We start from the raw sequence: 17,929 nt of genomic DNA on the forward strand, positions 1-17,929 counted from the left end.
TTTTAAGCGTGTTTTCAATCGTTTTACATCAAAATTTACATACACACAAAAAATATTACTGTAATGACAAAAGTAACCTACTTTTGAATTAAAAAGTGCTTAAAATTTGCTACATTAAAAATATTTTTCTTGTTTTAAAAACTACGATCATCTGAATCTTGAATGCGCAGGGTAGGTTAGTTCCCCATTTCGCCTTACTTTACCTACTGTCTCCAGATGCGCTGCCACCAAGGCTGCCACTGAACTCGGTCTTAGGCTGCTACTCTCCAATTCCGACTCGGAACTCCCACACTTCTCAGATCTTCCTCCACTTGGTCTAACCACCTCGCACGTTGCGCCCCCTCCGCCGCGTTCCAACCGGCTCTGAATTGAACACCAACTTCACCGGATTGATAGTCTGGTTCGGTTGGCGCGCAACCAGCGCGTCCGGCATTCTCGCGACATGTCCGGCCCACCTGGCCTGCCTTGGCGACTTTCCGAATGCTTGGCTTGCCATAGAGTTGCGCTAGCTCGTGGTTCATCCTTCTCCTCCATGCATTGTTCTCACGTACACCGCCAAAGATCGTCCTAAGCACTCGTCGTTCGAAAACTTCAAGCGCTTGCAGGTCCTCCTCGAGCATCGTCCACGTCTCGTGCCCGTAGAGGACGACGGGTCTTATCAGCGTTTCGTACATGGTACACTTTGCACGTCGGGAAAGATGACCAGACCGTAGGGTCTTGTGGAGTCCGTAGTAGGCACGACTACCGGTGATGATGTGCCTCCGAATTTCCCTGCTGCAGTTGTTGTCCGACGTCACCAACGATCCAAGGTAGACAAACTCCTCCACAACCTCGAACTCGTCGCCGTCGATCGTGACGCTCGGTCCTATGCGAGCACAAAGGGACTCGGTTCCTCCTGCCAGCAGATATTTCGTCTTCACCACATTCACTTTCAATCTAACCTTCTCCGCTTCCCGCTTCAATTCGGTGTACCGCTTAGCCACCTCCTCGAAAGTTCTGCCGACAATGTCCATGTCGTCGGCATAGTAGATGAACTGGCTGGACCGGTTGATGATCGTGCCCCGCATGTTGAAGCCCGCCCGCCTCATAACATTTTCAAGCCCAATGTTGAAACAGAGGCCGGAGATACCGTCACCTTGTCGCAGTCCCTTGCGCGATTCGATCGGGTCGGACATAGCACCCGAAATCTTCACGCTGCACCGTGCCCCGTCCATCGTCGATTTTACCAGTCTGATCAGCTTCCCGGGAAAGCCGTTCTCGTATATGATCTTCCATAGCTCTTCGCGATCGACCGAGTCGTACGCGGCTTTGAAATCGATGAACAGGTGGTGCGTCGGAATCTGGTACTCGCGACATTTTTCGCCACCAATCTCAATTAGGCAGCACTGTTTTGTCTCCCGGTTAGATGAATGAGTGGCAATTCTACCTATACCTATTCTATGGTATGACTCACTTCCGACGGGACGTAACCAGCCCGGGAGCATGTTGACAGCTCCCATACAAACTGAGCGTACCCCGTTTTGTGGGCCCAGTGGGCCTAAGATGGCGGCCTTTGATATTATCTAGCCAAATTTTTGAAAATGGCGAATAGTTTAATTAAATATAGTTTTTGCCTTGATTTGGGTTAAAACGACAAAATAAGCATTATGGAATCATTTTCTTTAAAAACTTGTTTAGAGATACGCCACGTTCAAATATTAGTCTAGAACTGTTGAAGTGAGCGTGCCACAAAAGCCGCCACGAAAAAAAAGTTTCCTATACAAATTTTGAGTTGCGTATTTGATGGGCGTACTCCGACGAGGCCCACTTGCCATCTGTCGGTGGATACGCGCAACTTACGAAAACTGTCATGTTAGGGGACGGTTGGACGTAACGGACCAATTTGATGGTGACTTTTGAGGCCAGATAGCAAACTATTTCAAGATCTGACCACCATCTTGACTCTTGATATTCTGCCTCTTCTTCTGAATCTTAGAATCAACTGAACAGTTTGAGCTTCTAATTAATCGGAACATGGGATTCTAATCAAACATTCAAATTCATATCATAAACTTTTTTGAATGATTTCCCCGCAAATAAGCTCAATTTATTTTTTAACAACCCAAACAATGCCAAGCAATCAAAACAAACAAGCGAACACACTGATTAAAAATAGCCGATACATGTTTGACAGGTATTTCGCGATAAAAAATCGTCGCGAGAATTAAAGATAATTGGGTCCTTAAATGAAGCTTAGATTGCTGATATTATTGTTTACAGCGATAAAGCTTATTTTTCTGAGTACAATGACCCTTTGTACGACCACAAAGAGTTTAAAATGGGTTTTTAAATCAATTTTGAAAAATTAACCTCGCGGTCCTTCTTGACAGAAAAGCTCCTACTTGACAGCTCGTTCCAAGGGGACCATAGTTAGTCCATCGAAAAAATGTTGTCTTGTCAAAAAAAAATTTGCATTAAAATGAAAAAAAGTGGTCAGAAATGGTTTTTAATCGTGTTTTTTAACGTTGTACATAAAAAATGACATAAGGCTTTAGTACCCAATTCGGTTTAGTGCCGCGGAAACAACTTGCACGATGGTTGCAAATTCTCTGAAATCTGCAATATAATTTATTTTTTACAGCAACATTAATTTCAAAAAACTAGCAACACTGCTGCACCGCCAAAATCAGCCAAATCTTTTGACAGTTCCGCTCATGGCTTTCTACCTAAGGTACTCGCGATTGAGTGTGTAGTAGTGCGGTTGTCAAAATCGCTATCTCTGACTCTCTCACTCCACTGACACTGGCATTGTTTATGTTTTGGTTTTCCTGGCACGGTCCATTGTTCTTTTGTTATTGTTTTGGTTTTAGTGGCACGGAGCCATGCACTCACACTAATGCAAAGCAAGATCGCGAGTACCTATGATATACAGCCTTGAGTTCCGCTTCGCATTCGCTCTTTCTTCTCTTTCTCTCACAAGTTTTTTCTGCTTTCCTTTTTGCTCCGACTTTTTCAAATCCCCCCACAGCAGCCTGTGCCCAGTCGTAATGGCGATCCCGTTGCTGTTGGTGGGCCTGTGACGCGCGCGCGAGAGAAACCGAGAAGAGAAAAAAAAACAGAGTGTCAGACAGAAGCAAGAGAAGGAGGCGAGGAGAAAAAAAACCGTGCACCGTTTTTCGTCGGAATTGAAGTCTTTGATTCCGGTTGCGGGTTTGTTCGGGAGTCCGGGTTCCGTGCGCGTCGGGTTTCGATTGAGGGTGTGTATTTTTTCTTACTCGGGAGAGGATGTCCAAGGGCAGGACTACGCCTTGGTTGCTTTGATTTGAGTTTCGACGGGGGTTTTGCACCTAAATTAATTAACGTGACGCGAAACTTCGACGCGGGGGAGGACGAGGAGGAAACGAAGGAACCACGAAAATTGGATTTCGATTTTTTTTTGGAAGTTGCAAGCTAGGAACGAAGGAGGGAGCTGAGATTTGCTTGTTTGGCATTTGGATACCCCGCAAAGCCGAGGGAGATTTTCGCAATGTCCGACCGTGGAGGATTCATGTATTGGTGGAATATTTCGATTCGAGATTCATTGGATAAATCAGATTAGCACAAGCAAAAAGGTAGAAGAAAAATTGCCTGCCAAGAATCAGACTAAAATCAAACCCAAGGCAAGCAACAGAGAACGACGGCCAACGCGAAGCAGGCCGTGGAGATCTAGCAGCTCTAGATTTGCTGAAGCGCATAAACCAGCATCTCCCGCCACGGTCTACTATGGATTTGTTTACAACTAGCAAAAGAGAGTAGTAAACTAATCACATGCATAGAGGCTGTGTTATTCTCCGGAAGACCTCCATCAAGCCGCCGCTGTCGTCATCGAAAGCAACCTACTTTTAAACGCGGAACAATCTGGCTACGAAACTACGAATGTGTGCGCGCGCTTGGACCGCACGGTAGTGATAGTGGCCTCCTTTCGTGGAGCTTCCTCCTTTCCCTCTCTGAACGCGCACTAAAAATAGCCTCCAGTAAAGGCACAACGCGATCGGATCAAACTGCTGGGAATTCCGCAAGGGAGGCAGATTGGGGCTCTCTTTGGGGAGTTTCCCCAATATAAATAAACAATACAGTTTAGTAACAGAGCAAGCCAAGGCAGAAGATCAAGATCGGATCAAAAGAAACTCTCGTTGCAAAGGTCAAGTTCGAAAAACAAGCGCGGAGAAGCAAACATTGGGACTGGAGTTCTGGATATCTACTTTAGAAAAGGAGGACGACTGGTAGAGGAGCTTTGTTAGTTACTCAAATTAAGTTGCAATCAACTATAGAGTTTTTAAGATTAACCTAATCACAAGTGAAGTGTGAAGAGTGAAGAGTGGAATAGAGACAATCCTTTGACTCCTCTGGAGTGCCTGGTAGACACGAGACGCCATCTGAAGAATCCCCTTAACAACAAGTTACACGAAGAGTGGTATACGGATAACCCCCGAGCATAGGGGTTTGCCAATTTTGCGACCTCGTCTAGGGTCCCCAGACGAGGTCGCATAATCGGCAAACCTCTATCCTCTCGGATGAAATATGCACTAGACGAGATAAGACTTGACGACAAGATGGACGCTACGACTCAGTGGTCAATCTAAACAATCGTAAACAACGGGGGAAAACCTCACATTACGTGATTAGTTTGAAGTTTTTAAATTGTTTAGCTTAAAAATTGTAGAGTAGACCCAAATTTGACCTTTCAGTTCTCATTCCTAGCATTCAGTGTTTAGTGTCAAATGTTCAAACGCAGCTAAAAATTTCCAAAACGAACAAAAAACAAACTAAAGTGAAGGCCTCTCTAAAGCCATGCTTCCCACGTACCAACGGATAGGCGGAAGCCAACCGGTCAACCCGCTGCTGGCGGTGCGCCGCTCGTTCCGCTCCAGTGAAAAGTGTCTCATCCTGCTCGTGCTGCTCACGTTCGGTTTCGTGTGCTTCGGCGGGTTCTTCTTTCTGCCCGATAACTTCGGTGCCGATCGCGTGCTCAAAGTGTACAAGCAGTTCCAGCGGGCCGGGCCGGAAATTTTTATACCGCCGCCACCGCCGGCTCACGGCCTGCTCGAGGGTGACGAGGATCCGCACAAGCTGAACGACCGCGAGAAGCTGCAGGAGAAGATCCGCAAGGAGCTGCCGGATGACTTCCTGGAGAAGCCCGACCTGGACGGGGACCGCACGGCCGGACCCGAATTCGACAACGCGCTCGACTCGAGGCCACCGGCCGTGGCCGGTCCCGGCGGTGGAGGACCTCCCGGGGTGGTCGCCCCGCCCCAGATGCAGGAGGAGCCCGAGCTGAAGGGATCGTCATCGCGGGCGCGATCGTCGCCGAGCGGATTCCACACGTTTAACTCGACGGTCGGCGAAGATCCCGATCTGGCCGTGCGTGAAAAACGCCAGAAAGTTAAAGAGGTGAGTACACTTTTTTTTCTGAAATGACACAGCTTTATCTTATCAACGCCACGTTGTTGCAACCCGTCGTCGTCGATTGCGATGACGAAGCGCGTGGAGGTTCGTGATTGGGTTGAATAATAGATTTGGATGTTTGTTCTGTGTACATACACTTGGAGTGCCAGACGTAGAGTGTGTGGTCGGTACAGTTAGAAAACAGTCAACATTGGCTGGAACGTTTCGTTTATTTCGTGTGAAAAGCAATTTTGCTGACATTCCTTGGATCTGGCTGTACTGGAGATTGAGAATTCTGAATGTTACCAAAAACTCATTTTAACCTTTTTTTACGATGGCCGTACTGTTTTTCTATCTTCAGTATTATACAACGTGCTGCAACAAAACACGTTCAGCTTGAAGGAGTTAACGGAGTAGGGACGACAAATTGTGCACCTTTGCGTAATGTGTCACGTATTATGAAATCCAGCCACGAGCGTTGGCTTAGTTCTGCGAAGCCATCAAAGCTGTTTGTTGTGGCGGTGGTTTTGCAAATTTCAGGCCCAATTATAGTTACGTACGATAAGCCACAACAAACAGAATGCAGAACGTGTGAACAGGATGACTAGGCATTTGAGCTTCTAAGATAATGTCGTTAATTGTAAACTCGTTGCGTAGCGGGTCTCAAAAATTAGGCTTATTTGTCATTGATAATTCGACTATGAATGAATCGTTGTTGTCTACACACGCAAACTGTGGAAACAATTATTACCCTTATGATCAATTATTAGCAAAGTTTGTCATGCAAACAGAATTATTCAGTTGACAAAAAAAACGTTCCGTCGCAGCTGGCACAGACAAACAGACATGGATCTAAGAAAAAAAAACTCATCTATAGAGCAATTGGGTCCTAAAATGAAGCTTAGATTGCTGATATTATTGTTTACAGCGATAAAGCTTACTTTTCTGAGTACAATGATCCTTTGTGCGACCACAAGTGTTGAAAATGGATTTTTAAATCAATTTTGAAAAATTGACCTCGCGGTCCTTCGTGACAGAAAAGCTCCTACTTGACAGCTCGTTCCAAGGGAACCATAGTAGATCCATCGAAAAAATGTTGTCTTGTAAAAAAAAATGTTTGCATTGAAATGAAAAAAAAAGTGATTAGAAATGGTTTTTAATCGTGTTTTTTACCGTTGCACATAAAAAATTACATAGGGCTTTAGTACCCATTTGTACACGTACACTCAACCCCCGGTGGTTGGACACTTTTTTAGTTTGTACCCCGTTGGTTGGTCAAAGCCAAACTTAAAAGTGACACACGGCGCTCACGCACACTATCAAAACAAACGTTCAGTAGTGTGTGTGAACTCCGTCAAACTAAAAAGTGACCCCGTTCGTTTGGCAACAGTTGGTGTAAAACCATCGGGGTTTGAGTGTATTCAGTTTCAGGTTTGGTTAAGGTTAGAATGTAAATACTTGTACCGATTTACTAGTTTTAACCTTTTATTTACTTAAGGCTCTGAAAGGTATCGTTCTCGATCGGCCATTTGGCGGCCATGTTTTTTTTAGAAAAACATTCAAATTTGAATTCAGAATGTTTCAATAAAAAAAAATGGTTTCTTTGTGTTGTTTGTAGATGATAAGTTTATAACCAAGGTATTACACCGCCGGTTGAGTTCGTTTAAATTATTGCTTTAATTTCACCACAATTGTTTACGCGGTGTCCTGTTTTCTTTTTGTTCTAATTCGTTGATCGTAATAATTTATTCCAACTGACAGTTTTAGTATTAATTCATCAAGCTATCAATTTTATGAAGGCTAAAGCGTCTTTTATTTACTATTTTTGAAATTTACTCGCGTTATCGTATAAACAGTAAAAATATACTGATAGGTCAAGCCCATAGCACTACTGCTCGGTTGGCACGCGTTCGATTAAAAAAACTTTTTAAATAATGAAATATATATCCCTTGCAGTCGGCTGCCTAAGATTTTCAAAAAAAATCAACAGATAAACAAATTGCTTATGGTCGCATCGGTCGCATCACCTACCACAGTGAATCCTGACCTCATACCCATCTTACTAACCCCTCAAAACTCATGTGATACTTTGTCGGAGAAGCAGCCGATTTAGCGGTCCCATCACTCAAGTATCGGACTAACATTCCCATCAACCTCCCCGTGTTTTACCACTGGTCGTGGCCGGCGTCGGTATTGATCAGCACGGTAGGGACCTTTGAAAATTGCGAAGGGGGTATGATTGGTACCTACTTTTCATATGTGTTCCACGGTGCAATGTTTGGGGGTCCTGGTCAATAACGAAGTAGCAGCTACGGGTAGACACCAATGCTATGCTATGCTACGATAAGTTTATCAAACAATTTATGCATAAACATAGTAGAATAGAATAAATTTTAATTGGTTTCTGTATACATGAAAACATGAAGGGACCGGTGGTGTAGTGGTAAGCGTGGTTGGACTGGGTTCGATCCCAGACGGTCCCGATGGCATTTTCGAGACGAGATTCGTCTGATCACGCCTTCCGTGACGGGACAGGAAAGTAAATGTCGTCTCCCTGGGTCCTGTCTCGGTAGAGTCGCTGGTATGTAATTGGACTCACAATCAGAAGGTCGTCAGTTCGAATCCCGGAGTGGATGGAAGCTTAGGTGTAATAGAGGTTTTCAATTGCCTCAACAATTGAGGCTTCGGACACCTAGCTTTGAGTAGGAATTTCGCAATCGAGAACGCCAAGGCAATGCTTTCTTTCTAGAACATAGCACTTTTTCTAACCACACGCTGACGAAATACAAACTGACGTGATAGGAGCAAGGGCGTCTATGCGAAGTGTCTCTTCACCCGCTATACATTTTCCGGCGCTATCGCTCACATTCTATTCCAGGATCAAGATGAATAATGATTCCAGGATCGGGTATGAATATCACGCAGACGGGATATAAACTAGGTCAAGTCTCCCCACTCTTCCTAAGATTAACGGATTAAACTCCGTTCGGTTCCATAGAATATCGAAATTTGTCATTGGAAATTAGAACTTGATGAGTAAACATAACTTTAAAAAAAATCAGTGGATGTAGTTAGAACTTGGTATGATTTATGATTGACAGTAAAGTTTTTTTGAATGTATTATTTTCTTAATTTTAACGAATCTTAAATATTATGAACAAATCTGAAAACACAAAAAAAACAGACTGGTACCCTAGTCTCTGGATAAGATGTGAATGGAGCCAGCTGTGTTAAGTGAAAAGGCTCAGGTGGTGCCGCTTCAGTTTGACGTGCATAATTTTCCTTTTTTTTCTGCACTCGATACCGTAACAATTAGGCACATTTACGTGGGTGTTTATGCCATTTTTGCTCCATAATAATTAGCGCTTTATTTACCTACGCGGTCGATGGACACCACTGTGTAATGGATCTATCTGTATCGTACAGAGGGGTATGTTATTATTTATGGCATGTATTGCCTGTAGGTTTCCAACTTTAATGACAATGGTTATATCGTGCACGATGGCGTTGCGAAGCTTTATTATAATGTTACGATCGAAGTCACGCGTCCAGTGCATAGCTTGCATTTACATTGTTATACCGCGGTAAAATATAAAAGTTATTGAACGAAAACTGCCACTACCCATTAAAGTTAAACCTAACGACAGATTCCGTGATGGACGTCGCTTTAGAATGATCCTTCTGTTCCGGAATAAATCTTCCACCACACTGCAGCGATCTAGCTGTCGCCCCTCCATCGCCCACGTACGCCAAGTACATCCCCAACGGGACCTTCTTCTTGAACACGTTAGCAATCGCCTTCAGCGAATCCGCCGAAACTTTCCCACTGGCCGGATCCACGTAGATCATCGGACAGCGGGTGCACATCCCCACCACCTTGAATCGGTGCTCCCCGATGGCGACCTGCTTCCACGTTTGCATGTCTACCGTGGCGGGTGCCTCGACCACCAGGTTGCCCTGGAAGTGCTCCACCAGCCAGGATGCGGTCGCTTGATCTTCCGCGCTGTCTTCATCGCCCAGCGATCGCAGCGCGTTTCCGTTGATCATGAGGATTTTGGGGGGAGGGGAGTGATTTCCGTCGTTGAGGTGTTTTGCGAGACGTAGTCGGGGTTGGCGAAGGGCTTTGCTGATCCAGGCGGCAATTTCGTCGCCGCAATCTACGGAATCTTCCGGAAGGATGGTGGACTTTGCTGTTGGGAGTTTGTTAAGGTTCAAGATCAGATCGGGCATTGTGGGATGCGTTAGGATTAGAACGTTGCTTCGAGGATCGATTTTCGGGACGATCGAGGCCATGTCCGTATGTTTGGACTGGGATAAGGGCGTGCCGTTGCTGTTGACAATACTGAACTCGCGATCGTGCTTCAATCCTCTGTCTACCATTGGCCAACTGGTAGTTACGGTGAATGACCCGCACGATCGTATCGGATAGATGTAGATTGCTTTGAGTTCCAACTCTTCATCGTTCGATGATCGATTAGTAGGCTTCACAGGCCTGGAAACCCCCTGCGATACAAACCTCTCCCTGATTATCTCCACCAACCGATCCACATTCTCCGGTTTGGTCATGTAGCCAAAAGCTGCCCGGACGGTTCCCGTGGGATGTCCGTCGATCATGTCGTTGTCATCCCCGCAGATCTTGCCCATCTTGAAGTACTCCAGCAAACCCTCATCGGACAGCTTCAGCTGCCGTTGACAGGTCCCCGAGTTACAGAAACATCCCGCCCGCAAGTATACATCGTGCTTCAGAGCGATCCGGGCAAACTCCGCATAGCCCACGTAGCTTCCATCGTCTTTCAGCACATTGAAGGTGACGATCCCACCCTGGCGATCGCGGGACTCGAACCGGGAATCCATGTAGAAGTGGATCACTTTGGCACCGTTCGCATGCACGAGTTCTCCCAGCTGATGGTAGCAGTACTTGGCCAGGTTGAACACGTGCTTCGAGACCCGTTCCATCGAGCGGTACCCGTTGGACGGTGGAATCAAACGCTGGATCGTGTTGAATCCCTCCAGTAGAGCGATAATCGATAGGAACGGTTGGGTGCCGTCCTCGAAGCGATCAGACGGCTTTACGTGCTTGCGATGCAGGTTCTTTCCGCTCATCACGATTTGGATCGTTCCTCCACCGTAGTACTTCTTGTCCAGCAGGTCTTCCGAACCTTTACGTATCAGAAGAGCGCCAAGTCCGGTTGGATACCTGTGAGAAAAGTACTCTTATAGAACGTGTCTTCCCTTCTGTACTCCCCTCCAACTTACCCAAAGATCTTGTAGAACGACATGCACACAAAGTCCGGCTTGTAGCGATCCAAATCCAGAAAGTTGGTCGACACAAAGCTTGCGACGTCCAAACACACGTAGAACTTGTCATCGTCATACCCAACCAACCCGTTCTCCCGAATCTCCTCGATCAGCTCCAGCGGATACTTGGCCGCGTTGAAGTTATTCTGCGCGGGGAAAACCACCAGCGAGGGCTTGCGCTGCGAAGATCGCGCCGAAACCTTCATATGCCGCACAAAGTCCTCCCGTTCCAGCGGATGAATTCGGCTCGTTCCGACGATCGCCCGCATCCCCAGCACCGAGGTGTGATTGTCCCGCAGGTACACGAACGCGCCCTCGTCTCCCTCGGCCGAGTCCGCCGCGCGAAAGGTAAAGTTCTCCGCGACCATCTTCAGGGACGCGGTCGCACCGGACGTGAAGATCAGGCTGTACTCGGACGAGTCGGTGTTGAAAAAGCGCAGCACTCGACGGCGGACCTCGTCCATCAGCTGGCCGGTTTGGTGGCTGGTGTGCGGATTGCCGAACATGTTGGCGGTCAGCAGGTCGTGCACGGCTCGGATTTGCGATTCCGCGTACAGCGTGGCTCCCGCATGGTCCAGGTAGTGCTTGTCTGGAAAGAGATCGTTGAATCGTGTATTCAGTACCAATTGATCTTATACCTTTCAGTCTTTTGAAGTTTTGATCAATTTGTCGTTGCTCTTGTTGAGTGAACTCCTGAACAAAATCCACATTATACATCCTCTTTGAACAAAACAACGACAGTGAGTTTAAGATAAGAGCACGCTTGGAAAGTTGTTTGTATCCAGCTGATGATGGGCAGGTACTGTCGTAACCGTGATCGACTTCTAGCTTATTCAGAAAGAGGTGTCCGCTATGTTGCGCCCACCATAGACATAGAGTCACGTTTGAGGATGTGTGGATTCGATCACAACAACAACATAGAAAAAAAATCTCCGTCCACTAGCAGGCAGTTAAGGCTTTTCTGACTACCAAGATCATCATAAAACATCGAAGAGATATCTTATTTATTTCATACGATACGCAGAAACAATCCCAAAAAAAAATTGGTCGCCTCGACGAAAAAATGCTACGGGACCATGGATAAAAAAAACATTTCCGACTTCTTTTACATTTTCAATTGACACGGTAGCCAGACTTATTTAATTTACGATCCATAAGAGAAACCAACGTAATCGCATTTGTAATAATTTACATGTACACACCTTCGCCAAAAAATACACTTAATAATACACACTGCATGTACATTTTTTGTAAAAACAATCAAAAAAAAAAGTTGCAGCCGATGGAATTCAAACCCAGCACCAACAGTAAGAACTGGTGCCTTAGCCCGCTCGGCCATCAGACCGATGAAAAATGGATAAACGCATACATGAGCTGATGGGCTACATATTTCACGGTGTAATATTACATAGATTTTAATAAAATAATGCCATTTTTTTACACACAGACCTTTTACACGCAGCTGGATTACTCTTTTTTGCTGTGTTATCAATGTCACATGCTCCATATTGCTCCATGCTCGTAACTTATGTTTGTCCTGGGCTTAAGGTGAAGCCGTTGATCATTTTCGAAGAAAATTGTACATCACTATAAATATTCTTTTAATCTTCATACTATCTACAGTGTTTCTCAACCTTTTTCGTTCCATTCCCCCCTTGACTAATTTTCATAAACTTCATTCCCCTCTTAAATTTTGAATAAATTCTAAACAAATTTCATAATTTACCATTTAATGGTTATCATAAGACTGAAGTTTCAATTAAAAAAATCATGCAAAACATAAAAATATGTAGTTTGTGAAATAAACTACCATTGGCAGTCCAAAATTGTTTGAACTTTCTTCCAGAGATATTGTTTCAAATTTAGTTAAATTGATTTGGCTGTAAAAAAAAACGTTAAAAAAAGTTAAAAAAAATGATTTGAGAAAACCAGAATTAACTTATAAGCGATATTTTCAAAATTGTATTTTTTATAAACTAACTGTTCCTGATTTATTTAATGCAAATGTTTCATGAAAAAAAAATCTTATGATCTTTTCGTGTAAAATAAAATTGGCGATAATCAAAATACTTGAAAAGAGATGAGAAAATTCACAAAAAAATAAAAAAGCGTGGTTGCCTCTCACCCAGTCGGTCTGGGTTTGATCCCAGAAGGTCCCGGTGGCAAATTTTGAGACGAGATTTGTCTGATCACGCCTTCCGTCGGATGGGAAGTAAATGTTGGCCCCGGTCTAACCTAAAAAGGTTAGGTCGTTAGCTCAGTCCAGGTGTACGAGTCGTCTCCCTGGGTCCTGCCTCGGTGGAGTCGCTGGTAGGCAGTTGGACTCAAAATCCAAAGGTCGTCAGTTCGAATCCCGGGGTGGATGGAAGCTTAGATGTAAAAAGAGGTTTGCAATTGCCTCAACAATCAAGCCTTCGGACACTTAGTTTCGAGTAGGAATCTCGCAATCGAGAACGCTTACTTTTCAGAGTTCATTATACAATTGATACCAAGGCATTTTCTCTGTGAGCAAGACGTAACGGTATTTACAAATTCAGGGAGAGTCATGCCCAGTTTACCAACACGTGTGCCACCGAAGGGAAATATTTTCAGATAGTACACAGTAAAAAAATCGTGAAAATATTACATCTAGATCGAGGTAATGTTACACCATAAAATATGTGATACAGTCATCTCAAATATTCGAAACAGTTTATAGATCGGCAAATATAAAAAAATCGTATAAAATCCTTTACCTTTTTTTGAAAGCTTTTCTTGTTATCTTTCAATTGATGTATCGACCAACTGTACAATTTTACGGTGACACAAAATGGAACTCTTTTTTCTTAGGGATGTAAAAAACTTTGATTCGTTCCAGGGGTGCATTAATATTTGATTATAAAATAATGACTTCACTCACTGAATCCAATAAATCTCAGGTTAAGTAATGTTTTATAATATGATCTGATAACTTTTTTTGCGAAAATATGAGTTAAATTCAGATGTTCCACAATTGTGGAAGGCAGTGTTTTGGCACGGTGTATTTTCCCAAGAACATTAAGATAAAAAATTCGAAGCAGACCCAAAAGAGCGTTGGAAGAAAAAAAAAAACTAAGCTGAAAATAGAAAAATGGGCGTGGCCCAATGCACTCGACTGATTAGAATGCATTTGGGAAATATTTTTTTTAAATGCTTGTAAAAGAAAAAGCATAACTTTTAATAAAAGTGAAAATAAACAGAAATGTTCACAAAAAGTTGCTCTACTCGTTGGTGTACTTGGTTTTAGTAAATTTCAAGGAACACTCCCGATTATCCAGCATCATTCAAAAACGATCGCTTATTAGGCTTAAAATGGGTATATTTCCCCTAATACTGACAAGAAAAGATTGCAGGGGGCGTAATCTAAACTGAATACATTCAAGCATGCTTTCATCGGAGTGGCTACGTCTGTGTTAGATTATGTTAGAGATAAGGCCCATCCAAATGCCGTTTTACTTTGATAGCCTGCGATAAAATTATAGACAATAATTTTTCAATGTTCAAAAGTCAGTCATGTGAGTTAAGCTACTGAATTAGCCATAACTGTCATATTTTTGTTACAAAAAGTTAAAATTAATGGAAGCTTAGCAGGCTTAAAATATGTGGGGGAGAGTGGGGAGACTTGATCCCCGGGGACACTTGATTGCCTCAAGATTAATTAATTGGGCTGGGATTTCATACTTAGTTTCCTTTAGTATAGCTGTACATAACTTACTGCAGTTTGAACCTTTTTTCAAAAGTTTTGTAAACAAAAATTTCCAGCTTTTGTAAACATGCTTAATTTTGATCTAAAAAATAATATTTTAAGTTTTTAAATATTTTACATACTAAACTTGTTAAATTTTGAAAACAAACGTACAGGTTTTATGTGAAATTGCTGTAACTTATAGAAAATTAAAAGTTTGGATGAATAAGAAATATTTTGCTTAAGATTTCTTCAAAATGTTGAAAGGGGGATCAAGTTACCCCTAGCATTTTTAAAATGCCGGTTTAAAATATTTGTTTTAAACGCTTGGCATGATTCGAAGAGTTCATCTGATGAAATACTCTTATTAGCCAAACATAGATGAATGTTTAAGCTTTCAATTCATGCAAAAAGTTTATAGTTCTGTGAGTAATTGACAGAGTTATGTGCGATACAAAAAAAAGGGGATCAAGTCTCCCCACTCTCCCCTACATGTTTCATAGTTTAAAAGCAAATATCTGGATTTTTTTGAAAAGGTCCAATAAACCAAACTTCCAGTTTTTGCTTTTTGGGTGTTTTTGAAACCGCCTTGAGTCAGGGGTATTAACAAACACCCAAAAAGCAAAAACTGAAAATTTGGTTTATTGGACCCTTTAAAAAAAACTCCAGATGTGTGTTGTTTTTCAATCCATTTTCAAAAGGTTATTTTTCAAACTTATTTCATAAACAATTTTCAAACAATTCCGATGTTTTGCGTTGTACAACTCAGCTCTCAATAACAAATGTACAAAGTCTACTCGATTACAACTGAAACTACCCCGTTCCATTTGGACTAACCTTTCAACCTGGTAAATTCCCGCTCGATTGCAGCCGCCTCCTCGTCACTGTACTCCTGGACAAACTCCATGTGCCTTGGACTAACCCCGGTAATTGCTCTGAATTACCGATTCTCACTAATCTTTGTTCGAGCACTAATTGTAACACTGCAAATACTGTATCCTTTATCAAGTTCTCGATTGCGCGTCTTGACCCGTGGTTGAGGGGCAAATGACTTATCATGTGCCGGGGTCGGTATTATTTAAAGGTCTAGGTCTAGCCTAGGTTCATCCTCTCGGTGAGAACTCTGCCGCAGAGTTGTTGTTGTTATTGCTGAACATCTCGGTTGGATTAGTATAGTGAGAACAACTAACGCTGATATCAACTTAATGGGCTAGTTTTTGATGGGGGTTTGTACTACATACTAATGGAATCATGTTGAAGTTGGGTTTAATGCTTGTATTATCCTGTGACGACTAATTAGCATGTTTTTTTTGTCATTTTGTTTTTGTTCTCGTGGGAACATTCTCGAAAACCTAACTTGTGTATAGCCCGCAATAGACGCAGAAGTAGATTTTGCTGGTTTTACTCAAATGCTTGATCCTAAATATTTTTAATGGCAACAACAAAAACATAGGGGAAATTCTCGTATGTTTGGCAGGTTAAGCACTCGCTCCTAACTCCATCCAATTGGCTGATTTTCACTATTTAAACAAGTAATTTTGCAAAACTTTTGATAGAAACTTGCTTGCTCACTTCTTATTGAGCTATTTATCACTCGATATCAGTTGAAAACGCTTTTAATTGGCTTTAATTGAATGTCAAAGTTCTGACCTGCCAACATTAGAGGCACGCTGGAATTAGATGCGGTTCCCCTACTTCACCTACGATTGCTAGAGATTTTTTTTTTAAGTCTCTTAAATACTTACGCATTCAACGATGATCTCCCATAGTCCAAAGAAAACAACTTTTTTATAAATCAATCGTTTAACCTGGCGAAAATATCAATCAAGTAAGGTGTACCAAAACGTTCGATTTGAATACAATCGGGCGGAGCGTGAGACAAATCTCCGTTCTCCCAAGTTGAGTGCCCTCAGCATTGCACTACCAACGGAACGATTTGTAAACATGGTGCTCGTGTTGGCAATTTGATCTCGATGAGAGAGCACTAGAAAGCCTATCGGGAAGCTACCGCAATGACACGTTCCGCGATAATTATCTTTAACATGCGTGGAAATCCACGTTGGAAATAATCTAGTAATCGCACCAGAATATCCATTATTTAAATAAAGTTCTCACAAGTGGTGGTAGAAGTAGGTTATATTGCCTGGAAGTGTGGTACTGTATGCAAAGATGTTCACGTAATAAATCACACCTTGATGGGTCAGAACATATTATTAATCTTGAATGTGAAATTTGCTATAATTTGCAGTGGAAATATCTTAAAAACTAACTTAAGAGGCAGTATTTGTAAATTCTGCTCGGTTTGTTCTAGAGGTCGTATCGAGGTGCTCCGATTTGGATGAAACTTTCAGCGTTTGTTTGTCTATATATGAGATGAACTCATTCCAAATATGAGCCCTCTACGACAAAGGGAAGTGGGGTAAAACGGGCTTCGAAGTTTGAGGTCCAAAAATCCTAAAAAATCTTAAAATTGCTCGCATTTCCGTAAAACTTCATCAATTCCAACTCTCGTAGATGTATTTGAAAGGTCTTTCGAAGCACTTCAAAATGGGCCATAGACATCCAGGTTAGGTTTGACTTTTTCTCATAGCTTTTGCTAATTACTGTTAAAAATTGTTTTTTTTTAAAACCTCAATATCTTTTTGCAACAGCCTCCAACACCCATACTCCTATAGGTCAAAAGTTAGGGAATTTCATGGACTATAAGCCTACGGTAATAACTTTTTGGCCAATCGCAGTTTTTCTCATAGTTTTTTGATTTTTCTGTAACAAACTTTTTACAACGTTAGTTTTTGCCCTGTAGGCTCCCATAGCGACACTTTTTGGTCTCAATTTTGTCATATTCGGAAACCTCGGAAAATTTCACGTTAGTTAGAAGTATTGGAGTGGTAAATTGAAGTACTTAAGACGATCCGATGGATGGATGGATGAGACCAAAACAGACAAAATCGGTTGAGCAAGTGCCGAGAAAGTCCAGTGCATTTTGTTTTATCAACATCCCACCGCACACACAGACATTTGCTCAGAATTTGATTCTGGGTAGAAATGTACAGTACAGTCATCCCACATATTCGGAACACCCACAAATTCGGAACACTTTTGTGATAATTTGTCAATTGCATGCTAAATGCAGATTTTCTGTCGACCCTACTATTTTTAGGACCTTCAATTCGACATTCTCTTGCTATTTCTCTAGTAAAAGTACACAGAAAAAAAAATCATGGTAATATTACATCTGGGAAAGGGTACATCTTTTATGTAAGAAAAAAGGTGTAATTTTACCTCTGGAAATGTGTAATTTTACCTCTTTTCTGGTGTAATGCCACTTTTTCAGTCTAAATTGATGTAAAATTACATCATAAAAGAGGTAATATTTAACCTTCCAATATTAAAGCATCCAAATTTACATTATTTTTTACTGTGTAGTTCTTTTTGAACATAAAACTGCATTTCGAGACTATTTTATTCAGAGCAGCAAAACACTGCCTCCAAATTGCCTGTTCCATAATTGTGGGATGTTATTGT

The 17,929-nt window shown here is 42.5% G+C and overlaps 2 protein-coding genes across 4 annotated transcripts in view; one reads left to right on the plus strand and one right to left on the minus strand.

Annotated features, from left to right (window-relative positions):
- Positions 1–3,043: 3,043 nt before the first annotated feature.
- Positions 3,044–17,929, plus strand: part of LOC120427646 (mannosyl-oligosaccharide alpha-1,2-mannosidase IA) — an 85,364-nt gene continuing 70,478 nt past the window's right edge. The window contains exons 1-2 of one of the 3 annotated variants that reach the window (XM_039592615.2): positions 3,044–3,236; positions 4,707–5,409. In XM_039592615.2, coding sequence (XP_039448549.1) covers positions 4,810–5,409 — 600 coding nt within the window. In that variant the 5' untranslated portion in view covers positions 3,044–3,236; positions 4,707–4,809. The remainder of the gene's footprint in view (positions 3,237–4,706; positions 5,410–17,929) is intronic. The other 2 variants (XM_052706822.1, XM_039592553.2) reach the window with 2 other exon arrangements.
- LOC120427567 (molybdenum cofactor sulfurase 1) lies at positions 5,416–15,850 on the minus strand. The gene is made up of 3 exons (XM_039592469.2): positions 15,242–15,850; positions 10,660–11,290; positions 5,416–10,600 (listed from the first exon to the last, which is right to left on the minus strand). Exons 1-3 carry the CDS (start codon positions 15,309–15,311, stop codon positions 9,022–9,024), a joined length of 2,280 nt encoding a protein of 759 aa, XP_039448403.1. The 5' UTR covers positions 15,312–15,850; the 3' UTR covers positions 5,416–9,021.

Source organism: Culex pipiens, chromosome 1 (assembly GCF_016801865.2).
Source record: "Culex pipiens pallens isolate TS chromosome 1, TS_CPP_V2, whole genome shotgun sequence".
NCBI classification, from domain to species: Eukaryota; Metazoa; Arthropoda; class Insecta; order Diptera; family Culicidae; genus Culex; species Culex pipiens.

Coding starts and splice junctions, on each gene's coding strand:
- LOC120427567 (XM_039592469.2), bottom strand. CDS start 15,311: ATGGAGTTTGTCCAGGAGTACAGTGACGAGGAGGCGGCTGCAATCGAG. Junction 11,291..15,241: donor GGAATTTACCAGGTTGAAAG/GTTAGTCCAAAT, acceptor ATCTCTTTCCAG/ACAAGCACTACCTGGACCAT. Junction 10,601..10,659: donor TCGTTCTACAAGATCTTTGG/GTAAGTTGGAGG, acceptor CTTTTCTCACAG/GTATCCAACCGGACTTGGCG.